Source organism: Nematostella vectensis, chromosome 15 (genome assembly GCF_932526225.1).
Source record: "Nematostella vectensis chromosome 15, jaNemVect1.1, whole genome shotgun sequence".
In the NCBI taxonomy this organism is placed as follows: domain Eukaryota; kingdom Metazoa; phylum Cnidaria; class Anthozoa; order Actiniaria; family Edwardsiidae; genus Nematostella; species Nematostella vectensis.
In genome coordinates this window covers 2,033,513-2,060,216 of record NC_064048.1, presented here as the reverse complement: position 1 = coordinate 2,060,216, position 26,704 = coordinate 2,033,513, and the positions used below count along the sequence as shown (strand labels likewise).

General features: G+C 40.4%; 3 protein-coding genes and 1 long non-coding RNA gene across 7 annotated transcripts; 3 read left to right on the top strand and 1 right to left on the bottom strand.

The window, feature by feature from the left end:
- The first annotated feature begins 320 nt into the window (after positions 1–320).
- On the top strand, positions 321–4,737 carry LOC116610280. Of its 3 annotated transcripts, XR_007306760.1 has the most exons (5): positions 321–475; positions 507–2,968; positions 3,513–3,680; positions 3,843–3,967; positions 4,046–4,737. It is a non-coding gene; the product is annotated as an uncharacterized LOC116610280 (long non-coding RNA). The 3 variants fall into 3 exon arrangements; XR_007306759.1 differs by having other exon boundaries at positions 321–2,968; XR_007306761.1 differs by having other exon boundaries at positions 321–2,968; positions 3,304–3,680.
- Positions 4,738–9,917: 5,180 nt separating this feature from the next.
- On the top strand, positions 9,918–12,077 carry LOC5497102 (zinc finger protein 665). Its single transcript, XM_001618929.3, has one exon. The coding sequence runs from the start codon at positions 10,148–10,150 to the stop codon at positions 11,618–11,620; it is 1,473 nt and encodes a 490-aa protein (XP_001618979.2). The 5' UTR covers positions 9,918–10,147; the 3' UTR covers positions 11,621–12,077.
- Positions 12,078–13,914: 1,837 nt separating this feature from the next.
- LOC116610287 (zinc finger protein 92) lies at positions 13,915–18,007 on the top strand. 2 transcript variants are annotated; one of them, XM_048722777.1, is made up of 2 exons: positions 13,915–13,998; positions 16,986–18,007. In XM_048722777.1, exon 2 carries the CDS (start codon positions 17,006–17,008, stop codon positions 17,591–17,593), a length of 588 nt encoding a protein of 195 aa, XP_048578734.1. In that variant the 5' UTR covers positions 13,915–13,998; positions 16,986–17,005; the 3' UTR covers positions 17,594–18,007. The 2 variants fall into 2 exon arrangements, with proteins under 2 accessions (XP_048578734.1, XP_048578735.1); XM_048722778.1 differs by lacking the exon at positions 13,915–13,998 and adding an exon at positions 14,018–14,159.
- Positions 18,008–22,530: 4,523 nt separating this feature from the next.
- LOC116610285 lies at positions 22,531–23,412 on the bottom strand. Its single transcript, XM_032371086.2, has one exon. The coding sequence runs from the start codon at positions 23,410–23,412 to the stop codon at positions 22,804–22,806; it is 609 nt and encodes a 202-aa protein (XP_032226977.1). The 3' UTR covers positions 22,531–22,803.
- Between the last annotated feature and the right edge of the window lie 3,292 nt (positions 23,413–26,704).

Below are 26,704 nucleotides of genomic sequence, written 5' to 3'. Positions count from 1 at the left end.
TATTCCACTGAATCACGCATGATTGTGGGTACTGAACTGTTTCTCCCCACTTAAGCTAGCATATAACTTCTCGATGCGTGGCAGGGGATACTCGTCCACTCGTAATCGGGGGTTGACTGTGACCTTAAAGTCTCCACATACCCGCACTTCTCCGTCCTTCTTGAATGGCGTTACAATTGGGGCCTCCCAGTCACAGTGGTCCACCTTCTTAATTATTCCTTGCGCTTCTAAAGCTTCCAAACCACGCTCCACAGCAGGCTTCCGGGCCAGCGCAACAGGGCGAGCCTTGAAAAACTTAGGGAAAGCGCCGTCTTTCAACTGAATACTACCCCTGATGCCCTTAAGTGTTCAAGGTCTTCCTTGAAAACTGAAGCATGGCTGCTAAGTACATCCTCTAAATTCTTGCTTGCGGTTGGATTTAACAAGGGCCAGTTCAGGGTGATTGAATGTAACCACTCCCTGCCGAACAGGGTGGGTCCACTCCCGGGAATGACATATAAGGGAAGGGAAGTGTCTTGGTTTCCGTAGCGCACTTTGACTGTTATGGCTCCAAGCGGAACCAAGTTCTCTCCTGTGTAGGTATGTAGTTTTAGATCAGTATGTTCCAGGGGCACATGACGCAAACACCCGCGTTATTTGGCCTCGCATATAACTGAGACAGCAGCCCCAGTATCTAGTTCCATTAGAAACCCTTCTACCTTTATGTCGACACTGGTGGGTTACCTAGATGGCTTAGAGCCCACTCCATACAATCCATGCCATCCATCGTCACCCTATGTTTCCTCTCTCCCATAGTTTTCGTTCATAACCTTGACCCCTGTATGGGTGCCTGTGGTTTCTCATTGGGCTTGACCTGCCGGCATGCTGTCTTAATGTGCCCTATTTTGCCACATGAGAAACACTTGGATTGACTGAAAACGCTGGACTGTGGGTCGTGCTTCCCGTTACAGCGGTAACATTTTGAAACTGTAGCACTCTGGGGTGGTTTCCTTGGGTCCCCTGTGGTATCCCCATCTCGCAAAAAATGCTTTTGGCCATTATTTTCCTCCAGTTTATTCACCTCGAGATGGAGCTATTCCGTCCTAAATGCCAAGACATATTTATTTGCCTGTTCGACCGCTTGGCACTTTCGCACAGCATTTTCAAAGTTCAAGTCGACGAGTTTCTCTTTCAGTAGTTCTCTCAACATCTTGTCGTCTCTAATTCCAGACAATAACCTGTCTCGCATTCTTTCGCTTCTTACTTCATCGGAAAACTTGCAATCTCCAGCCAAGTGCTTGAGCGTAGCCACGTACTCGCTTACGGACTCCACTGGTTTGCGATAACGGTTATCGAACTCGTATCGCGCCACAAGGGCAGACTTCTCTGGCTTCGTGTGTTCTTTCAGTGTTTTCACAATAACATCATACGTTATCGTGTCGTCCTTCGGTTTTAGCAGGCTGTATCAAATTCTTCAAGAGTTGGAACGTATCGGGATTCAGATTAGCTAAAACAATTGCTTTCTTGGTCTACAAATTCTGCGCGCTCTCTCCGATCAAGCACGCTATCTCCATGGTAACATCAATCAAAAACATGCATAACAGCCACCTGGATGGAGCTTCTGGGAGTACCCCCCACACAATGACACTCCTCAAGCTTGCACTCAAGGCCACCTGGATGGAGCTTCTGGGAGTACCCACCATACAATGAGACACTCCTCAAGCTTGCACACAAGGCCACCTGGATGGAGCTTCTGGGAGTATCCACCTTACAATAACACTCATCAAGCTTGTACACAAGGCCACCTGGATGGAGCTTCTGGGAGTACCCACCACACAATGACACTCCTCTAGCTTGTACACAAGGCCACCTGGATGGAGCTTCTGGGAGTATCCACCACACAATGACACTCCTCAAGCTTGCACACAAGGCCACCTGGATGGAGCTTCTGGGATTACCCCCACACAATGACACTCCTCAAGCTTGCACACAAGGCCACCTGGATGGAGCTTCTGGGAGTACCCACCACACAATAACACTCCTCTAGCTTGCACACAAGGCCACCTGGATGGAGCTTCTGGGAGTACCCACCACACAATGACACTCAAGCTTGCACGCAAGGCCACCTGGATGGAGCTTGTGGGAGTACCCACCACACAATGACACTCCTCAAGCTTGCACACAAGGCCACCTGGATGGAGCTTCTGGGAGTATCCACCACACAATGACACTCCTCAAGCTTGCACTCAAGGCCACCTGGATGGAGCTTGTGGGAGTACCCACCACACAATGACACTCCTCTAGCTTGTACACAAGGCCACCTGGATGGAGCTTCTGGGAGTATCCACCACACAATGACACTCCTCAAGCTTGCACACAAGGCCACCTGGATGGAGCTTCTGGGAGTACCCACCACACAATGACACTCCTCTAGCTTGCACACAAGGCCACCTGGATGGAGCTTCTGGGAGTATCCACCACACAATGACACTCCTCAAGCTTGCACACAAGGCCACCTGGATGGAGCTTCTGGGATTACCCCCACACAATGACACTCCTCAAGCTTGCACACAAGGCCACCTGGATGGAGCTTCTGGGAGTACCCACCACACAATGACACTCCTCTAGCTTGTACACAAGGCCACCTGGATGGAGCTTCTGGGAGTATCCACCACACAATGACACTCCTCAAGCTTGCACACAAGGCCACCTGGATGGAGCTTCCGGTGTCACATGTAAGGGAGCGCCTACAAACAAGCCAGCCTATGTCCGTCACAGATTACCTGTATGAGTTGTTTCCTAGGGTCACTGATCCCAACTACATATTCATGTTTAACATGTTGTTTAGATACTTTGGTGGGCTTTTCGTCCATCATAATGGAATCAGGAGAAACAACTCAGACTATGTCAATGCTGGAATGGAGGCCTTTGCAAGCCGTTTTCACTACAAACGGACATCAAAGTATGCTGAAGTGGACTTGCAAGGCAGGTAAACTAACTTGGCATGATCTATATAATTTCATGATACTGTATAATCTCAAATCGCCTCCCTTCATCCCCACAAGAGTGACTGGTTGTCAATTTTGTATTTTGTGACAGTGTAAATGCTGCTATTTGACAGATGGTTCAGAACTGTATTACAATAACAACACAAAATAGAAAGGGCTTCTACTATATCTCTAGTTAAAAATGATTTTCCGAAAACTGGAATTCGACTCTGCCAAATTTTCGTCTTTAATAAGACAGAGTCGAATTCCAGTTTTTGGTGTATTGTATTCATTGTTCTGGTACGAGATCACGACAGTTTGGGCTTTTTGATTCTAGTTAAAAATGTTTGCTGTTGGTTTTTAAAAGCTCCTAACAAGTATGAAAATGTCCAATCAGTATTGATTTTAACTATGAAATTCTCATAGGACCTAGTTAAAAGGTATGGATACATATTTTCCAGAACACACAATCATGTGTCAATGTTTTAAAATAATCAATACTAAGGGGTACTAATCATTTTTATTATGTCATTTTCATGGTTAAAGGTTGGCAAGGGTGTCCTAAATATATCATTGATTTGCTAAACAAGTATGAAAGTGTGTCCACCTCTTGCAATCCATCAAAGGGTGAGGACATGTATTCCCACCTGGAGGAAATAAACAAGGCATCTAAGGTGGCTAAGAATCTTCAGGAATCTGGAAAAGTTGACTGAGGTCAGTTTACATTTTTGAAAGCTATCCTTTTTAAAAAAAAAAATTGCAAAGCACGTCTTCATGTCTTCATGAGTATGATATATATTTTGTTTCACATGATTGTTAATCCTTATTTGCAAATCCCAAGCCAGAAATATACCTTTTTGTTTTTGTTTTGTTTAGCTTCGAAGCTGGTTGTTTACAGCATGTGACATGAAGGACCCTAAAGATGATGCTGTCAAGTTAGATCGGAGATACAATATGGAAGCGGAGATTCTGGCACGGAGGGTTAAGCTTAGAAAAGAAAGGTAGTTATACAGTTTTTAAATACAAGAGCCAAACACAAAATCAAAGAAACATAATTATTTATTATTATCTGCTTTTAGATGTCTGATGGAGCCATTTCACGTACGACCTCACAAAGGAGTCGGGGAGAAGCTCCTAGATGCTGACTTGGTCAACTTTATGTCATTGCAGAGCAATCGCAGAAATGCACTGATTGATATTTTAGAGCAGGGCCACATTAGCAAAGCATCTAGCATAGAAAATGTCCATATAACACCATAGGACAGACAAAGGGCTGAAGAACAACAGCACCAAAGGTCAGATCGCCCTGTTTATACAGGATAAGTTGGACATGCTGCAGGATAGCGAGGTTATGGGAGATTTGGTTCAAAAGTGCAATCAATTCAGAGGTGAAAAAGGTAAAAAAGCTGACCTCATTAACTTGTACAATTTTGTTTGTGAGGAGCTAAGCTCCCAGGAAGAGCTCGAGAATGAGAGTGTAAAGGCATTTCAGTCTTTGCACACTTCTACACAGTTTTACAGAAAGTTGTAATAGACAAAACAGTGTGTGGAAACAAGCCAAGGTGTGAAAGATGCGAAGACAAATAAATTAGGAAACCACATTTTACTTTTTATCAATAACATATTGATTTAATACTAAATGTCTTGCTGGTGTTCTTGATTCTCATATTTTAAAGAGATGAGGATAACATAACAAAGATGTATAATTCTGACAGTTCTGATTGCAATTGATTGATGTTACATCAACTATGAAAAGAAACAGGAACCACAATGTGTTATATACTGTACTACCCCTACAATAGTTTAGCTTGGATGTGTGGCTCTGTGAAAAAAAACTGAAAGATTATATCAGTAATCGCAGGGCAAGGCCTCAAAATACTTGAGGGACGGGTGGGGGGGTCACAATGCAGAAAAGATTTGGAAGCACAGACACACAGATGAACCGTATATGCTGGGTCAGAGTAAAAGTTTATCCTTCATAATCCAGTTGTTGTAGTATTACAGTCAACTGAGAAAGTGATTCGTCGTTTACATAGGTGATTGGCATCGGTCCCTTTTCCGGTATCTTGAATACCTGCACCTCTTCTTCAGAAAGTCGTGGTGTCGGTCTCCTTTCCAGAATTTCCCTTAGCGCTGAGGGGATTCTGGCCAGATCAACGCTGTTTTTATCCGTATGTCCGTAAACTTCCCTCACATTTTCGCCGCTTTATTAGGTATTTCAATGTTGGCAGGCGCAGATTAGCTAGACCTTGATGAGAGATCAAGAGAAGGGAGCGTTATTGATATTGTCAATGGGAAAATTAAGGAGTAGGTTATGTCATCTAATCTAAGCCCAAGACTAATAAGCTAAGTTGCGTTTGATTTTTTTCTGGCTACAAAAAATTAAAAATCAAATCCCCCCCCCCCCCCCCCCTGGTACTTGGTTAAGGTATCAAGGGAGATCGGAGGGCTAGACGAGAATGCACTTTTGTGTCGTGTGCCCTTGGCCAAGGATTTGTCGCAGCACATACCGAACTCAAAAATGGCCAGCAAGTCAGCAAGTCGCTTTTAATCCTCCAGAAATACAGAACCCCCAAAGAAGACATTCTCTGAGTTTTGACCAACAATTTTGTAAAATAATATAGTCCAGATTGATACGCCGTTCTCAACTCGCATTGATCGTAGAAATGTCTTCTTTCGCTTTAAACCCTTACAGACGATAAAGATATATTCACTAAAGGACTTCTCTTGAATGTGGATACGTTAAGCTGGTTATGCAGGTAAATTCCTAGAGTTATTTGTGGTTTTTCTTCGTATGAAGAGACGATTTGTTGCCTTTTTATCTCAAATAAACTTTCAGCAAACTTGAAATTGTCGCGCGCGTTGCGAAATCATTATGGCGGGAAATTGTCAAAACACTGGGAGTTTAAAGCCGATTTTCCGTAAAGTGAATGATTCTAGATAAAATGACAATAAAATGCCGTTTTAGTGTGAAGATCTATAACATCGGGAGTAAAAATCCATTTTCCGATGGGCATTTTACAAATCAACTCACTATTTCGAGCTTTGTAGGTGAGCGGGCCGGTATCGCGGGGTCCGAATCGTAGGATACCGGACCTCAAGAGAGCCAATCAGAGCGCGCGATTTGATGGATACCAAGAGACCATGATGTAAGAGAACGAATCCCCCGTAATAGGGTATGTTCCAATGATGACGTCCGTAAAAACTATTTTTAGAACAAGCAGTTATTTTTAGATACGTCTCTGATTGGTTATGCCTAGTGCATAACATATAACAACATAACGACATGGGCGCGCGCTCTCTTATGTCGTTATGTCGAAGATAAGAGTGCGCGCCCATGTCGTTAGGTCGATATGTCGCTAGTGTGCACTAGGCATTAGCGCTCACGTTTCCTAGCAACATGAGTCTTACGCGCGATCACATCTTGAGGAATGTGATCCGGCAAAGGATGTTTCGGAAATCTTTTTGACCGAAAATACCTTCCTTCTTTACGATCGCTGTAAAAATGATCTTCCATAGAGTACGCTGGAGCCAATCAACCGTTTCTGGGACATTGAAATGCATAAAGTGCGTGATTTTAGGCTTTGGGATCAACTTCCCCAGTAAAAGTTTTCACTGCTGATTCGCAAATTATAACACAACAATCAATCATAAATCTGTGTTTACAAAACACAATTCTCTCCCAATTCCCTTTTAATGAAAAAGATACATCCAGAACTTAATATATATATTCACACCGATATTACAAATAAAAGATTTCAAGTCTTTATAATGAAGTAAATCTTATTCCAGTGACAAGGGTTTCTTGAGTGACTAGATTTCTGAACATTTGCATTGAAAAATTGAAGTTCATTCATCAAAAAATGTTATAAATCAAAGAAAAATAAAGGCCTTCTTGTATTAAAATACATAGACTCTGAGAATGCCTTGGTATTCTATCTCACTGAATTGCAGATAAAAATAACTTTTTAGGAGTCTGCACGATGCATCTTGAATGAACTCCAAATTTACCGTCTTCCCGACGTCTTCCCATTCAATTATTTATATAACATTTAGATAACTGAACATTAGATAACTTAACAGATAACAAGACACCACCCCATGAGTAGCATTGTGATCATGAGCCTTGAAGAGAAGCTAAAAGGATAAAAACAGGTAGCGAACGAAGTAAAGAAGTGCAGAGGGAAAAAATTGTTGTGAAATTGTACTAGCTCGTGGTGCCCATAACCTAGGCGCGACGAACCATGTATGGATGCTATGATTGACAAGCTCGCGCAATCTAAAAATAGCTTTCATGGACGACATTCATGGGCCACGGGGATTCGTTCTCCTATATCATGGTCTCTTGTGGATACCAGACCCCGAAAAAAAATAAATGAATTTATTTCTCAATTTTCGACATTTTCTTATTTGAGAGCAAAACCCCGGCTATTCGCGGCAAATTAAAACAATAATTTTTTTTTCCGTTGCTCTCTGGCGTGACGGGCGTAGCTATTTCTGTGTCTATTTTGGCTTGAATTTGTCACTGAAAAAGTCATGTGATTTCTCAGTGCATTTAGCCTGTTAGTGGAAAATTTGGAATAGTGGGAAATATGGAAATATAAAAAAGAGCACATATATGTTTAGGTTAATCCCTAACAGAATAAAAGAACATTTTAGAAAAGATCACCCACGTCTACGATCACTCCCGTCTACTTTACTGGAGAGTAATCCACCACACCACCCCCCCCCCCCCTCCCCCCTCTCCCCCCCCCCCCCCCCCCCCCCCCCCCCCCCCTTGCCGCGGTGAGGCTTCCACAGGAGTCCCGTCTGACATATTGTTCAAAAGAAGAATCCTTGTTGGGCTTCCTATGTGTTCAGTGTTTCAGAAAAGAGATCAAAATGGCGGACGAGTCGCGTGGTGAGAAGGTTGGTGTAATCTACTACCTTTTACCATTTTTACTGATTCCGGGATAGTAATTATCTGTGACTAGGTTTTTTCTGTGGTTGTGTTATACTCTAGGACTCTGTTGTTATGTATATTGCCTGCACATTTCAAGCTTTATAAAGAAATTATTGTCAATGTTTTCAATTTCTCCTGCTTTAGGCATTTCCTCGTTAGTTTCATTCTGTGGGTACAAGTTTAGTTATGCAGTATTTTGAAAATTGCTCCTTCGAGGCTCGTGTGTCTCGAGTCTCCTTTTGTTTTACTGTTCTCAACCCTTGCAAATCGCCCAGAATCGCTTTTATTGAAGTCCCATTTCTGACCCCAATCAAAGCCAACCGAATGATTGGAATTTTGATTGAATTCAATTGCGATTTTTTTTTTCAATTAGATTATAAAGTGTGTTGCCCCAATTACGGACGGTTTTTGCAATAAGTTCCATTTCTTTTTAGCCATAAAAAGAACGCTTTTGATATTTTGCTAGTAACAAGACTGGACCATATCTTATTATAAGTGATTTTTTTAAGTTTTGACCTAATCCCGGTTAACTGGCCCCAATTCCGGACACAAACTTCAGAAACGGTTTTTGTAACTTCTCCCCTATATTTCCAATGCGTATAAAATTAAAATAAGAATTTATTTTATTAAGTAAAGCCAACTTTTATTGGTGGATCTACGAAGAGTATTTTTTAGCATTTGTTTACTTGATAATTGCATGCCCTCTGAATCACAAATTCATCCGTTTGGATCCGTAGACTTTCATAGAAAAATAATTAAGCATAATAACAATACTCTTATTAACATTTACTGGTTCAACTTAATAAAAATGCAAATATCTTTTTCTCATATCATCTTGTTTTGACCTTTTACTGTAGACAGACGGCTACATATCAATATCTGTAAAACATAGTGTCGTTTGTACTTTAACTTACTTTTTTTTACTCTAAAAAGACACATTCAAAATAATTATTGTAACCTCCGATGAAAAAATCATTGAGAAAGAAGCAATAGTATATCCTGAAAGTGCTTAAAGGTGGTAATTTATAGTTTTGGCTGTATACATTGGCATTAGAATGTGTTTAGAAAGTTTGACAAGCTAAATATTTGTAACATTTTTTCAAGCTGCATTGTCTAGTTTATCATATGATTGCACAAATTGACACAACGTTATATGTACCTAGATCCCTCCAAAATTTAGTTTAAATGAAAAAAAACATTATCTTTTTTAACATATTTCCAATAAGCAGTCTATTTGTGTTCGTGTTTAGGCACACTTCTTGATCAAGGACGATAAATTTTCAAAATGTTTCCATTCTTCTAAATTAGCGGAGAGATCAAAGAAATTCTATTCTATTGTAAAAGTATTTTACAGTGCTTCATTCCCACCAAAAAAGTTGATATTTTTCTTAACTCTAATTTACCAGAAAGACTGGTTTATGTAAAGCATTAAATTCATTTCACCATTAAGTTTAAAACTATGTGAACAAAAGTTTGACTCACCTTCTAATGAACTTGAATTTTCCCACTGGTAATACCGCCAACTACCTAATTACTACAACACACATGAGTATGAGAGTTAGTTACTAATAAGGTTATGTAAGTTTTTTTTTTTATTCGCTTTTGTATATTTTCAACAGGCTTTCGGTGCAAACTGTCCGGAATTGAGTACCATCTGTAATTAGGGCAACACATTGTATATCAGGTTGTGTCTTTCTCTGATTTTCATGTAGTGTGGCTATATGCTCTAATTGATTTCTTACTAAAAGCATAGGAAGCCTCAGGTCTGCTTTAAAAAATCTATTGAAACAACCTTCAGCTAAACTAATTAAATATGGACACAGACCTTTTTGTATGCTGCACCAAGACTATATAATACCAGAAAATAATTTGTTACAATGTTATGCTTAATTTTTAACTTTTATCTTTTTTTATCTCTGTTCTGATTATTTTCTTTAACTTCTCTATGAAGTTTTTATTTTATTTTGTAAATCTTATATTAACCTATATTAGCTTGTATTATTATTGTTATTGTTATTGCTATTGCTGTTGCTGTTGTTATCATTATTATAAATATTTTTACAATGCCTAAAGCTTGAGATGCTTTCTTTGATATTGCAAATTTTCATTAACACTTTACTACTATTCCATTTGTCAAAAATACTTAAGAAAGTATTTGTTTTCTTTTTCAGTGATTCTAGCCTTATTTGTTTCATTTGATTTGACAAAGTGTTATGGAGATAAAAGTCAAGAGGAAATCATGACAGAGAAGAAACCTATAAAGCAACTCTTTGATCAGTGTCAAGATTTGATATGCCCACAGGAAATAAAAGTTGAGCCAGAACTATTTGATTTGAAAGGTATTACAGAGGAGGTATCAAAAGCATTGAATTTATCTGACAAACCACACAAATGTGATGAATGTGGTAAGTGCTTTACCCAATCGGGAACCCTAAAAACACACCTAAGGATTCACACAGAAGTAAAACCATACGAATGCGAAGTATGTGGCAAGTGCTTTACCCGAAAAACACACCTGAAGACACACTCAGGACAAAAACCATACAAATGTGATGAATGTGGCAAATTCTTTACCCGACATGCACAACTGAAGGCACACCTAGTTATTCACTCAGGAAAGAAACCATACAAATGTGATGAATGTGGCAAATGCTTTAACCAATCTGGAGCACTGACAACACACCTAAGGACTCACACAGGACAGAAACCATACGAATGTGATGAATGTGGCAAGTGCTTTTCTGAATCTGGAAAATTGAAGAGACACCTAATGATTCACACAGGAGAGAAACCACACAAATGTGATGATTGCGGCGAGCGCTATACCCTATCTGAAGACCTGAAAACACACCTAAGGATTCACACAGGAGAGAAACCATACGAATGTGATGATTGTGGTAAGCGCTTTACCCTATCTGGAAACATGAAGAGACACCTAAGGATTCACTCAGGAAAGAAACCATATAAATGTGATGAATGTGGCAACTGCTTTTCTGAATCTGGAAAATTGAAGAGACACCTAATGATTCATACAGGAGAGAAACCACACAAATGTGATGATTGTGGCAAGCGCTTTACCCAATCTGGAGACCTGAAAACACACCTAAGGATTCACACAGGAGAGAAACCATACGAATGTGATGATTGTGGTAAGCGCTTTACCCTATCTGGAAACATGAAGAAACACGTAAAGATTCACTCAGGAAAGAAACCATACAAATGTGATGAGTGTGGCAAAAGCTTTACCGAACATGCATACCTGAAGACACACCTAATTATTCACTCAGGAAAGAAACCATACAAATGTGATGAGTGTGGCAAATGCTTTACCCAATTGGGAACCTTGAAGAGACACCTAATGATTCACTCAGGACAGAAACCGTACAAATGTGATGAATGTGGCAAGTGCTTTTCCGAATCTGGAAACTTGAAGAAACACCTAATGATTCACTCAGGACAGAAACCATACAAATGTGACGTGTGTGGCAAGTGCTTTACCCGATCTGGAGCCCTGACAACACACCTAATGATTCATTCAGGACAGAAACCATATGTATGCGTTGTATGTGGCAAATGCTTTACCCGACAAACAAACCTGAAGACACACCTAATGATTCACTCAGGCCAGAAACCACACAAATGTGATGAATGTGGCAAGTGCTTTATCCAATATGGGAACCTGAAAACACACCTAAGGATTCACTCAGGATAGAAACCATACAAATGTGATGAATGTGGCAAATGCTTTCCCAAACATGCACACCTGAAGGCACACCTAGTTATTCACTCAGGAATGAAACCATACAAATGTGATGAATGTGGCAAGTGCTTTACCCAATCGGGAACCTTGAAGAGACACGTTAAGACTCACTTAGGGAAGAAACCATACAAGTGTAATGAATGTGGCAAATGCTTTACCGAACATGCTCACCTGAAGGCACACCTAATTATTCACTCCGGAAAGAAGCCATAAAAATGTGATGTATGTGGCAAGTGCTTTTCTGATGCTGGAAGCTGGAGGAAACACCTAATGATTCACTTAGGACAGAAACCATACAGATGTGTTGAATGTGGCAAATGCTTGAACCAATCCGGACAGTTGAAAGTACACCAAAGGAGTACTTTACCCTCTCTAGGACCTTGAAGACACACGCAAAACACTTACACAACTAAAGATTTACATGGACAGCACACAGTGCGTAGGCAAGGGCTTTCCCCTAAGTAGTAGCCTGTGTGTGACATGGTAGAAGTTTAAAAACACCGCAAATGATGATACAGACTTCACCAGACAAACAGCGCGCACTGTACAGACTTCACCAGACAGCGCACACACTACAGAGCAGAAAGTGCGCACTGTAAGGCTTTACCAGGCAGACAGCGCACGCTGCACAGACTACAGCAACAATAGACAGCACGCACTGTACAGACTTCACCAGACAGACGGTGCACACTGTACAGACTTCACCAGACAGACAGCGCGCACGGTACAGACTTTAACAGACAGACAACAGACATTGTATAGATTTCACCAGACAGATAGCGCACAGTGTAAAGACTTCACCAGACGGACAGCTCACACTGCACAGATCTCACCAAGCAAACAGCGCACACTGTATAGACTTAACCAAACTGATAGCGCGCACTGTACAGACTTCACCAGACAGACAGCGTGCACTGTACAGTCAACAATAACAATAGACAGCGCGCACTGTACAGACTTCACCAGACAGACAACGCACACCCTACAGACTTCACCAGACAGACAGTGCGCACTGTACAGACATCACCAAAAAAATAGTCCGCAGTGTACTGACTTCACCAGACAGACAGCGCGCACTGTACAGACTTCACCAGACAGACAGCGCACACTGTACAGACTTCACCAGACAGACAGTGCGCACTGTACAGACTTTTTAAGACAGATAGCGCGCATTGTACAGACGTCACCAGACAGACAGCGTGGAGCTCAATAATTTATAGCACGCTAATTGTCGAATTCATCTTGATAACAGGTTTTAATATTTACCTGGCGTATTGTTAGTGCATAGTTAATCTAGTACTTTTCATTTAAAACATCTTTAAAAACTGATAAATAGTGCAAATAAGTAGGACCATGCGGCCTGAGATGACCATATGCACCGTGGATATATCGAGTCCCACGAAGACCTCTCGGAACACAGGATGCTTGTTTGCCAGTTTAATGACGCTACCTTACCTTTCCTAGCCTGCAAACTAGCGCATCTAGTAAATACTTATGCACTTTTCGAAGGGCAGCAACATATTAAAGGGTCGTAAAACATATGAGCTTATGGTCCAAGGTTCACTTCGTGCTCACTAAAGGATTAAAAAACTATTGAACTTTATGCAAGCTAGAAAGAAATATTTTTAACTGCCAAAAACAAAATCTAAATACACAAATAGTCGGCTTTGTTTACCTGAGTAATGAATACGATATTTTTTTTTAGGTCTGCCCTGAAGAAATTGAAGAAATCTTATTTTTGTTGAGCTCGAAAAAAAAAATGCAATAACTAGAGTGTCTTTTTTTCTGGTGGCGTGATTTATGTGGCAGCAATAACCTTAGCGCTTAGGCATCGATAGATATTTTGTAACACTCCCTCCCACCCTAAGGACCATAGGCTCCAAACTTCACTACCAAAGAGCCGCGAACCGGCGACAACGCGTTACATTTATTGGGTTTCTTAAACGTTTGACTCATCATTACGTCACATTTATTTTAGAGCCTCGTTTTCATACAGAAGCGTCTTTATTGATAACTACTTTATACAGGCCGGTGTCCACAGTGGGGTACTGGACCCCACCCTCTCATATGACGAGATGACTTCTCGGTTCACCCCTTTGTTATAATTATATTTTAGTTTATGCGTCTGAATCGCGAAAGAGAAAATGAATAAGACCGCAGAACAGTAAAAGAAGAAACTGGGAGAAAAGTTTGAGTCCCAACCTCTTCGTCGCCGTGAGGTTTCCACAGGAGTCCCGTCTTACATATTGGTCACAAGAAGAATCCTTCTTGGGCTTCCTGTGTGTTTCTCAAAAGAGATCAAAATGGCGGACAAGTGGCGTGGTGAGAAGGTTGGTATAATCAGGGACACCGTATAATCTACTCCCTTTTACCATTTTTACTGATTCTGGGATAGTCTTTGTCTGTGATTACGTTATCTCTGTGCTTGTGTTATCCTCTGTTGTTATGTATTTATGTAGCTGCTCTTGTTTTTTACAATATCTCCTCTGAGGTTAGTTCGCTCGATTTTTTCCAAGTGTTCCTCGAGTTTCTTTTTGTTAGTTTGCCCAGCCTTGCTGCTATCGCCAGATGTTTTTCCTGCGGACACTAACACACACACAAAACGGATAAGTAAATTGCTAGAAAAAAAAAAACAGGAGAAAATCTTCTCTAGCAGGGTAGATTTGTTTATCGAAGTTTCTAGATACCTGAGAGCCGGGAACACATGCCCAAATATTAGATACCTGGCAACTTTTATATATTTTTTTTTATAATTTTGTAAAAAATAGCCAAATGAATCATATTTATCAATTTAAATCCATGTAGTATTGTTAAAAACTTAGAAGCGATTCTGACGCAAGAAGCGTTTGTTGTTATTTAGAGCGATTCGCAAAGGCTGGGCACACCATAACAAAGAAATTTAAAGTCCATATAACCTTTCAGAGCTGATAGACTTTGTCAATTCTTTATATTTTCATCTTTCAAATAGTATGTGGCTCGTATGGACCCTATAAAACATGCGTTCGCACGAATAACCCAAATCTGTAATATTGAGGTATTTTGGTCAACAATCGGAAAAAAGGCCGTGAACAGAAAGGCCCGGGTCCAGTCATTTGTGATGTAGATCGAGATGTCAACCAAATTACATGAGAAAACATATGCGCGCGCTGAACCGGTTCCCGTCTTCATGTCTTCTTAGTTATTGCTGAAGAACGTTGTGTGATTACAACTTTTACCATCATCTTTATATCTCAACCTGATAGTCAAATGATTATTTAACTTCAAGAAACAAATCTGCAAAATTTAGCAAATATTTTTTAGTCTTTGAATTGTTTTTGCATTGTGCGTGCTCGCTGCATTCGCAATCAAGAATTGCAAGAATTGAAACCTACAACAAAACTATATTTTCTTTTTTCGCATACAATTCTCGACTTTAAATTATTCTTCGCTTCATTGTGGGTAGTAGCATTGCAATAGAAAACAGTTAGCCAATATTTTGTGGTATTGCCGTCTCTGAATTTTAACGGTTTTAAGAAAAATATGTTGTTTCAGATTTTTCCACCAAAAATTGGAATTATTCACTCGATTCAATCTCCTTTCGTGTGGCCAGGAAAATTTTCAATGTTCTGTAGAACATTCAGATTTCAATCAAATTCAATTCACTTTTCAGAATTTAAAGTTTATCTATGCTTTGTTTTGGCTATATTGATATAAGTAAAAGGTTTTAAGAACTTTAAGTCAACACCTCACAGAATTATTATATTATTAAATTATTAAATTACTACATACCAGACAAGTTTTGTGTTTTTTTTTTTAAATCAAGGAATAATATTTATGAATTTATAAACATGCAACACTTGCTAGGAACTTGAAAGCGATCTTTATTCATGAAACAATCCTAATGTAAAAAGATCCACAAAGAACTCAAATCAGGATGAATGAGCGAAATAAGAAACTTAACGGGAGCAATTGTCAAAACGCATACCCGATAGTTTTTTTTTCTAAAACATCCCCCAATAAACAATTACTGATCTCAAAACGTGTAGCATTGCAAACAACTTTTGTGTAACTCATGACTACTTATCATAATAAGAAAATGATCACTGCCACTCGACCAATCAGCACCCTACATTTGAACCCCCAAATCTCATAGTGATTAGGGTGTCAAGCGGCGACGGCATTGAACAATAGGGAATTAGTGGAAATGTAGTTAGAAGTTAGTGGTTATCTACTTAGTGATTAGTATTCCCTAAGTTGTACCTTATTTTTTTATTGTTTTCAGCTCAGGGAATACTAATCGCTTAGTAGATGAATACTAATCCCTACCCACAAACCCCACTGTAATGGTCGTTTTAACCTTTTTTCTTTTCTTACTTTTTTGCTGAATGGCTTTTTAAAAAAAACATGCTTTTTCATTTTCAAGAATGGAGAGATCAAGTGCTTCAGCTTCGAGTCTTGCAGCGATGATTAGAATGTTAATAGAGCGAGAAATCTATTTTTATTTGCACCCAATTAACTTGTCAGTAGAGTGGTTTTCAAAAACCTGTGAACTACTATTTAGTTTATTTAGTACTAATACACTGTAATGTCTTTGTTCTCTTTTGTTCTGGCTTGACAATTAATCTTTAACAATTACATTTTGTTGCACAGGATTTTGAAAACCACTTTATTTGAAAACCACTCTCTAATGATGTTGATAACTTGTTGACAACCATGAAATGTCCTTCAACCCTAAGGTATTATTTTAATTGTTTTACATTTAATGATGTTGATTTGCCAGTGACATCTAGTATAAAATGATTTCCAAATGTTTCGTGGCAGTATTAATTTTCTAAGAAAGTAAGATAATGACTGCTGGTCTTTCTTTGGAATTTAACAGAAATATATATTCATAGATATTCATTAACGGATATCTATAGATATCCCATAACATGCTTTTTCAACCTGTAATGGCGCCAAGATTTGTCATGGGTTCCAGAATCCACAAAGAAATGGGCATTGTGTTTTGAGGCTATGGGAATAAACCTGGAGTATTGGAGTAAAGAGCATCTTTTTATGAGATGGGCTGTGATTGAAATGAATTTTGTTCAAGTAGATGATACACTAGGTGTACTCTGGGATGTGCATATAGTGTGGTTGTGTGTTGTACAAACTAACTACCCTGTAAACTCTGAGGTGACAACCATGCTTCTGAAACCATGTGCTTCAATAAAAAAAACAGACTTGCTTCTTTTTGTTCTATAAATTGATATATTTTGTGCTATGTATTATTATTTTTTAAGTTTCATCAGTACTCAATTGTGAAAAAAAATTAAGATTTGTTTTTTCTCTTTTTCAGGAACAGGAAGAGAAGTGATTATGGGAGATAAGACTAAAGGGAAAATAATGCCAGGCAAGAAACAGTTAAAGCAACCTTTTAATCAAAGCCAAGATTTCATCTGCAAGCAGGAAGTAAAAGTTGAGCCAAAACTATTTGATTTGAAAAAGATTGCAGAGGAAGTATCAAAAGCACTGAATTTATCTGAGAAACCACACAAATGTGATGAATGTGGCAAGTGCTTTAACCAATCTGGACACCTGAAAAGACACCTAAAGATACATACAGGACAGAAACCATACGAATGTGGTGAATGTAGCAAGTGCTTTACCCGATCTGAACGCCTTAAAACACACCTGAGGATTCACTCAGGACAGAAACCATACAAATGTGACGTGTGTGGCAAGTGCTTTTCCGAATCTAGAAACTTGAAAAGACACCTAATGATTCACTCAGGACAGAAACCGTACAAATGTGACGTGTGCGGCAAGTGCTTTTCCGAATCTGGAAACTTGAAGAAACACCTGATGATTCACTCAGGACAGAAGCCTTACAAATGTGATGAATGTGGCAAGTGCTTTATCCTATATAGGAACCTGAAAACACACCTAAGTATTCACTCAAGATAGAAACCAACAACAACAAACAACAACAAACATCTTTTATTTGCACACAAAATTAAGTGTTACATAGGTTGGGTTTTTTTTATTTTGTTTTCATTAGAGATATAATATTACTCTTCTTTTTCTTTTTTTCTTTCTTTTTATATTCATATATTTATTGAGAGGGAGAGGAGAAAAAAACCCTAGAGTGCATACCAAGGGGGGACAATGCTTCGGTGCGGGCACCCTAGAATAGCTTGAGAGCTAAACGGGCAAGGGTGCACTCAAATGTTAGGGAAAAATCCTAGTTTGGAGATCTGGAGGCTGTGTGCATAAGCAAGAACGTACGAGAAAAACACAAATATAGAGACACGACAAGGATACAGCAAGGATACGACAAGAATACAAGCTCGTACAAGCAGAGCGGAAACAAGGACAAAAGGAAAGAAGGAATATATGGCCAAGAATTAGGTGATAGATGGCCAAGAATTAGGTGATAGTATGGGTTACAGGTGAAGATGTGAGTGGGTTAATAGGTGGCGACCATGTCGTCTGATAATTTTTTTTTGAAGGATTTCATATTTAGGTCTTTGTCATTTTTGGTGAGTTCGTTCCAAATTTGTACACCTCCTAAATCGGATGTTGAATTTCCCGTAGTTGGTTCGTGCTTTAGGTAGGGTGTAACTAGATTTGGCAGAAAGTCGGGTGTTGTATTTGTGGGAAATTATATGAAAGAAAGAGTCAAAAGTTGTGGGGAGAGTTTGGGAGGGTTTGGGAGGAGTTGTTAAAGTCGTTAATGTATAGTAGAAAAAGAACCGGACCAAGCACAGACCCTTGGGGAACTCCGTAGGAGATGGAGCTCAGTGAAGATTTGCAGCTTCCAATTTGTGTGAACTGTTTTCGATTTGTAAGGTAGGAAGAAAACCAGCCATACGCGATGCCACAAATTCCATAATGTTCGAGTTTGCGTAAAAGAATCGAGTGGTCTACAGTATCAAAAGCTTTACTAAGGTCAAGGAAAAGTCCGCACGAAAATTGGCCCAATTCTATGGCTTTCTGTATTTTGTCAACAATGCTTAGTACAGCATGAGTTGTTGAGTGTTTAGGGCGGAATCCAAACTGATTGCTGTATAATATATTATGAGTTTGTAAGTAATGATTTAAGCGTTGGCAAATTAGTTTTTCAAATATTTGGTTGAAAATTGGGAGCAAGGAGATAGGACGATAGTTAGAAAGGGTAAGGGCGGAACCCTTTTTAAATACAGGGATCACCTTAGCGATCTTGAACTTGTCAGGGACTATGCCTGACTCGATTGAAAAATTGTACAGCATTGCCAATGGCTTAGATAAAATGGAGCTTGCAGGTTTTAGAACTCGCGTGGGAATACTGAAGGGCCCCGTTGACTTGTTTGAGTTGAGTTTACAAATTTCAGACTCAATTTCGTTGGGTAGAATCGGGAAAAGGCAAAAACTGTTTGGCTGTCGTTTTTTCAAATAGTAAGAGAAGGATTTCGCAGTGTCTGGAATATCATTTGCTAGATTTTTTCCAATGTTTGTGAAGTAGTTGTTAAAGGCATTAGAAATGGCTGTTGGGTCCGTAAGCACCGAGTCACTAGTTATAATTTTACTCGGAATGGAAACCGGAGATGCTTTAAGAGTGATTATTTGTTTTATACCTTTCCATATTTCTTTAACGTTCTTAAGATGTGCTAAAAATAGTCTTCATAATATTTTTCCTTGCTGGCCATTAATATACGTTTAAGTTTACTTCTGTATAGTTTAAACTTATTATGTATAAAGGAATTTTGAGTATTGAGAAACTGTTTATAGAGTTTATTTTTAATAGTAATTGAGTGTTTGATGCCTGTTGTGATCCATGGTTTGGAAAGGAATTTGATTTCCTTTCTAGATAGTTTTTTCAGGGGGGCGTGTTTGTCAATAATCCTTTCTACTGAAGCGTAGTAAGAGTCAAAGTAGTCGTTTACGTCTTTACAGTGCGAAAAACAATGCTCCCAGTTTATGGCCTGCATATCATGCACTACCGCGGACTCGTCATAATAAGAGTAATCCCGGCGGAATAATTTGAGTCTACGAGGGAGTTTAGTAAATTTGTTATTTATCAAAAAATTCGGTAGATGATCCGTCAAATCATACACAATATTCCCGCTAATGGTGTGATGTTGAAAAGAGTTAAAGAAAATGTGATCAATAAGCGTTGCAGAGTGATTAGTGATGCGGGTAGGTTGGAGAATGTGTTGTTGGAATGAGTAGGATGCCATTGTATTTATAAAATCATCCGTGGCCTTATCTGAGCTACAATTCAATGCGTTAATATTCATGTCCCCCATGAGTATTCAAAACTTATTTTCCTTATTTATCTTATCGATGGTTTCGTTAAGCGTGTTTGTAAAGTTTTCTATTTCTGAATTGGGGTGTCGGTAAGCAACACCACATAAAGTGTTTAGATTTTTTTTGTTTTCGATTTCTATCCAGATTATCTCATGGAAATTGCTCGAGGAGGAAAGGTCTGAGCGAATGTTGTAGGAGAGGTTATTTTGTATATAGAAACCTACTCCGCCTGCCTCCGTATTACTTGGTTCTAAAATAAAATCATAGCCTTCTAGCTCCGTATTCAATGTACTGTAAACACGGTCCTTATTATACTTGATTTCGGAGAGCCCAATGACATTAAACGGGTGCTTCAGCTCGGCTAACAATGAGTGAAAGTTATCAAAATTAGCAGATAGGCTTCTGATGTTACAATGCATAACCGAAAATGTTTTGTGGCAAACTGATTGACTAATTTCGGTACTACTATGAAAATCATGGGCTGAATAGTATTTAAAGTTTACTCCACAGGGTAAACTGTCTGAGGAGTCTTCGTTGGAAGGAGTAGGTTATATGAATATAAACAGCCTTAAGCTATTAAGTAGTAACCAGTCAGGTTTCCGTCCCTATCACTCGTGCGATACTGCCCTAGTAAAGTTGATTGATTATCTCATTGGAAATATGGATCAGGGACTAATATCTGGCTTGAACCTCATAGACTACCGAAAGGCGTTTGATTTAGTAGACCATGACACGCTTATTAAGAAGCTCTCCATATATGGCGTCTCTGGAAAGTCACTAAATTGGTTCAAGTCTTATCTAGAAGACCGAAAACAGAAAGTAACAATAAGTGGTCAGCTATCAGATTCGCAGCCCATTACTGCAGGCGTTCCCCAGGGCTCGATTTTAGGTCCCTTAATGTTTATCCTGTTTATTAATGACTTACCACTTGAAGTCTCCAACAGCGCACTAGAGATATATGCAGATGATACAACACAAGTCGCAAGTGGAAGTAGCGTTAGTGAGGTTGAGTCTATTCTTACTGAAGAGCTAAAAAAGGTGAATGGATGGGCGAATGAAAACAAAATGGTTTTGAACCAAAGCAAAACTAAATCAATGCTTATCTGTAGCAAGCCAAAGTTGCGCAAATTGGCAGGAAAGGATTTGACAGTCAGCACAGAAAATGGCCAGCTTGAATGTGTCAATGAAGTTAAACTGCTTGGCATAAGATTAGACAACTCCTTAACCTGGGACAACCACCTCAAGTACATTCACAATAAGATCTCCAAGCGACTAGGCTTGTTAAAAAGGACAAAGAAATTCCTGTCACTTAAAGCAAGAACCCTGTTCTACCATTCGCTCATACAGCCAATATTAGACTATGGTGCTATCGTCTGAGGCTCGACCAAAAAGCAACACATCGACGATATGGTCAAGTTCCAGAAACGATGTGCGCGGGTTATCCTCGATAAGAAATGGGATGCACCTTCAAAACCACTTTTTGAAGAACTAAATATTGTCCCCTTCGACAAAAGAATAATCTACCTACAACTTGTTTTGCTCTTTAAGGCAATGAACAATATGACCCCATGCTATATCAGAGATATATTCGTTAAGTGTAGTGATGTACATAACAAGAACACTAAAAATGCAGCAAACCATAACTTAGTACTTCCAAAGGCTCGGACTACATTAGCAAAAAACAGCTTTAAGTTTGTAGAAGCTAAAAGGTGGAATGTATTGCCACTAGAAATCAAAGAAGCCAAGTCAATCACCGCCTTCTCCGCAAAACTAAGAGAATACATCACAACTCTGTAAATAAGTTTATAAATCAGCAAAGGATTGTTATTGTAAATAGTTTCGTCAAAGATTTTGCTGTAAACAGATTTGTAAATAGCTTTTTTTAATTTTGTTTCTGTTGAGGGCCATGCGTACATTATCATTGTGATATTAAGTGAATCCCTCATTAAAAAAGGCATCTCTCTCGACGATATGGTCAAGTTCCAGAAACGATGTGCGCGGGTTATCCTCGATAAGAAATGGGATGCACCTTCAAAACCACTTTTTGAAGAACTAAATATTGTCCCCTTCGACAAAAGAATAATCTACCTACAACTTGTTTTGCTCTTTAAGGCAATGAACAATATGACCCCATGCTATATCAGAGATATGTTCGTTAAGTGTAGTGATGTACATAACAAGAACACTAAAAATGCAGCAAACCATAACTTAGTACTTCCAAAGGCTCGGACTACATTAGCAAAAAACAGCTTTAAGTTTGTAGAAGCTAAAAGGTGGAATGTATTGCCACTAGAAATCAAAGAAGCCAAGTCAATCACCGCCTTCTCCGCAAAACTAAGAGAATACATCACAACTCTGTAAATAAGTTTATAAATCAGCAAAGGATTGTTATTGTAAATAGTTTCGTCAAAGATTTTGCTGTAAACAGATTTGTAAATAGCTTTTTTTAATTTTGTTTCTGTTGAGGGCCATGCGTACATTATCATTGTGATATTAAGTGAATCCCTCATTAAAAAAGGCATCTCTCTCTCTCTAGGGAAATTATTAGTTTTGTTGCCCAGTTTTGACAAGATCTCAAATCTCCGTAGTTCTTTTAAATATTCAATTGTTAAGCTCTTAGAGCAGAGACAGCTAGAATTCGAATTGTATGATAAATCAAGAAGTTCAGGCTTAGTTATGCTATTGAATGGAAAAGTTTCTGAGCGGCACGATTCACATAACCAAAATTCATTTGTTTTCGAAATATATCTAAATTCTTGGACCGATAAGCATGTGCATTTTAGGTGAAACCAACATATGCACTGGTCACATTCAATAGCTCTATCGCCCTTCTTGAGTGACTGTCGACAGGAATCTTCATTTAAATTAGACATCAATACGTACTTGACTTACGTGCCTGTTAAATTTGCTGACTCTACCTCTTGTGAATGGTGGTCTTCTCGTTGCTTGAGGTGGAGTAAATCCTGTGATTTACTGATCAACACAGCTTGGCTGTCGTTATTTTTCCTCAGGAACACTTTTCCATTCTGCGTCCAAATGTACTTGAACTTCAGATCATGCCTGGCGCTTAACGCCGCCTTGAACAGCTCCCTGTTTCCTGGACTCAAACTTTCCGAAATGTAGATCTTGTTATCGGACCGTGTGAGACCAATGTCCCGTACGGGTTTATCTCGGAGATGTTTCCGACCGGCATAAAATCGGTCTCGAACATCTCTGCGTGCAAATTTGACAATAATTGATGCAGTCGGCGTGTTAACATGTACTCCTGGCTTAGCTGGGCGCTGGTTGGGATTCGGTCTCGAAGCCGGTAGCCTGTGGCTTGTGCTTATGTCTTCTTCTAAAATTTCGACTTCCATAAGCTCGCCTACCTTTTTTACTACGTCGTTCGTGTTCTCCGTAGGTGTTAGCGGAACGCCTTTAATCTCTAAACAATCCCTCCTCGAGTACTGTTCTATGTCGTCGAGGGACTTCTTCGTAGTATTCAAATCTCCCGCCATTTTGTTGAGTTCCACTTTAATTAGCTTGTTCTCCGTTTCGAGACTTGTGTTCCTTGACTCAAGAAACTTCACTTTTTTGGTTAATATATCACATTGGTCGTGCAGAAAAGCAAGCAAGTTCACAGCCTCCGCCAGTTGTTAGGATAGATCTTTGAGGCTTGATTTCATGGGCCGTAGCTTCTCGTCGAACTTTCTATCGAGGAGGTCCTCGATCGCCTTGAGGTCGCTAGCCATACTAACAGTACCAAAGCACTTTTATAAATTGAATATTCACTTCCTTCAATGAACACATTATTACAGACAATACATATACGACATTGAAGAGCAAAAAGACGAGCAGGAAGGGAAGAAAGCTTGACGGCTTAACAAATTTTCCCTCCAGAGCTCCAAGGACAACCGACCTTCAACCATACAAATGTGATGAAGTTGGCAAGTGCTTTTCTGAATCTGGGAACTTGAAGAGGCACCTAAGGATTCACTTACGAAAGAAACCATACAAACGTTATGAATGTGGCAAAAACTTTACCCTTTCTCACACAACAGAAACCATACAAATGTGATGAATGTGGTAAGTGCTTCACCCAACATGCACACCTGAAAAGACCTAATGATTCCCTCAGGACAGAAACCATACAAATGTTATGTGTGTGGCAAGTGCTTTTCCGAACCTGGAAACTTGAAGAAACACCTAATGATTCACTCAGGACAGAAACCGTACAAATGTGATGGATTGGGCAAGTTCTTTTCTGAATCTGGAAGCTTGAAGAAACATCTAAGGATTCACTCAGGACAATAACCATACAAATGTGATTAATATTGCAAGTGCTTCAACCAATCTGCAAACCTGAAAACACATCTAATGATTCACTCAGGACAAAAACCATACGAATGTGATTAATGTGGCAAGTGCTTTTCCGAATCTGGAAACTTGAAGAGACATCTAAGGATCCACTCAGGACAGAAACCATACGAATGTGGTGAATGTGGCAAGCACTTTGCCCAATCTGGATACCTGAAAACACATCTACAGTAATTATTCACTCAATACAGAAACCATACAAATGTTCTGAACATCATAGAGGTATAACAGCAAAAGATCCCCCAGGACATGATGGTAATGATGATGACCCCAGGTGATATACAGAAAAGTACGATAACCCTCAAAGCAAAAGTTCAAGTCAACAGGAAATTAGAGTTTTTCAGTCAGTTCTGGCGACTTGCAATAAGAAAGAATGTCACTTTTTGAGTGTTATCTCGCGCACGCTATTTATTTTCGCGGCAAAATAACCGCAAAAAAAAGTGTTAAAAAAAAAGAAAAAATTAAACTCATCGTCTGATAAGTTTGGGGTCAGGTATCGGATAGCTTGGTGACCTTACCAAGCGCACCCGAGGAGCTGGGCCTCCGGGCCACAGCTCCCCGCCCCCCCAGGGGATACCTGTCTCACCTTTCGGTGGAATATACTTACCCAATAGATACGCTCTACATAAGGGAGTGGTGGGAGGGGCAAAATATTCCCGAATCCCGTGCTGAGTCATGAATTTGCAGGGATTCAAGAGAGAGTGCAAACGTGCCACGGCTTGAATGGAAATGGGCCCAGGCGCTAGCGGTCATCCTCGATTTTAACTTATGCAAAATTATGCAAATGTAGCATACGTTTAAACTCATCGTCTGATAAGTTTAGGGTCAGGCATCGGATAGCTTGGTGACCTCCTAACCAAGCGCACCCGAGGAGCCGGGCCTCAGGGCCACAGCTCCCCGCCCAAACAGGTGCTTGAAAAGGAGGGACTGAGGACCGGGGAATGGTACCTCTTGACCCCAAACATAACCAAGCACCACCGGAGAACAAGCACTTGAAGACCAAAGGTTGGGTCACCACGGGGAGCCCAGCAAAATAAAAAGCCAGCATGTATGCATATCAACAAGGCACGCAAACCTGCCCTGCGGCCAACTGCCAGGCCCTACCCATCCGGTTTACCATCACCATACATTCCGTACGCCCGCTTGAGAAAAACTTATTCGCCTCGCCGTCTTGGTAGAACAAGGTGTAAGCACTATGTATGGCCATGGGCCTAACAGCACGCTTCTACCAGCGCCTGAGTAACCAGCTGTCCTACGGACTAAATCGTTTCGAACCTGGTAATGTGCCGCTCTGTATCCGGGCACTACATATACCCGAACACGCCAAGTGGGGAGTAGCAGACAAGACCCATTGCTTACCAGCAGGCGATGCCCGATCTGGTGAAATTTTCCGAAATAATAATAGCTTAAAGTGCAGGCACATGCCTCAAAGGGTAGCTCATGCGTGTACTCTGAGTGTATTGTTACCCTATACCATTACAGAAAGAGTTTGACATCCGAGTAGCCGCCTATTACACTGCCTCACACCAATATGCACGAACCCTTGCGTAATACGGGCACCTTACGTCGCGAGAGGGCTTCAACGTCCCCGCCGTGCCCCTTACCTCATAGGAGAAGAGCCCCTTTGAGGCTGGGATTCCCCTGGGGTGATTCAGCTGGTAATCAACCGTCATTCTCCACGTGACGCAAGTCTCGAGGACCAATGGTTCACTCCGACTTCACTCCCAATTCATCTCTCTGTCCCTAATAGCAGTGCCTATTAGCAGTCCCATTAACGCCCCTCTTGCTTCCTCAAGCTCTCCCTGGCGGAAGAGAAACCGCGATTGTGCTTGCCAGTGCGACACCGAGTGCACAGCGTGACCTTATTTAGCCCTTCCCCAGGGCATGTTAAGCGCCAAACCAAAGTAATCATAGGGTCTTGCTTATCTACCCACGATAGTAGGAGTAGTGGGCCTCGCTTGCGGTCGGTCATTAAGCACATGCAAGTGAGGGCGGGCCAGGGCGGCCATTAAGCCCATGCGGGTGAGGGCGTGCAAGGGCGGCCACTAAGCCCAGTCGAGTGAGGGCGGGCCAGGGCGGCCATTAAGCCCATGCGAGAGAGGGCTAGCCGGGGCGGCCCTTATGTCCATGCGAGTGACGGCAGGCCAGGGCGGCCCTTAAGTCCATGAGAGTGAGGGCGGGCCAGGGCGGCCATTAAGCTGTTTGAGAGAGGACAGGCCAGGGCGGCCTTTAAGCCCATGCGAGAGAGGGTCGTGCCAGGGCGGCCCTCAAGCCCATGCGAGTGAGGGCGGGCCAGGGCAGCCCTTAAAGTTCTTAAAACCTTTATCTTATATCAATCTAGCCAAACCAAAGCATAGATAAACTTTCAAATTCTGAAAAGGGAATGAAATTTGATTAAAATTTGAATTTACTACAGATCTTTGAAAATTTTCC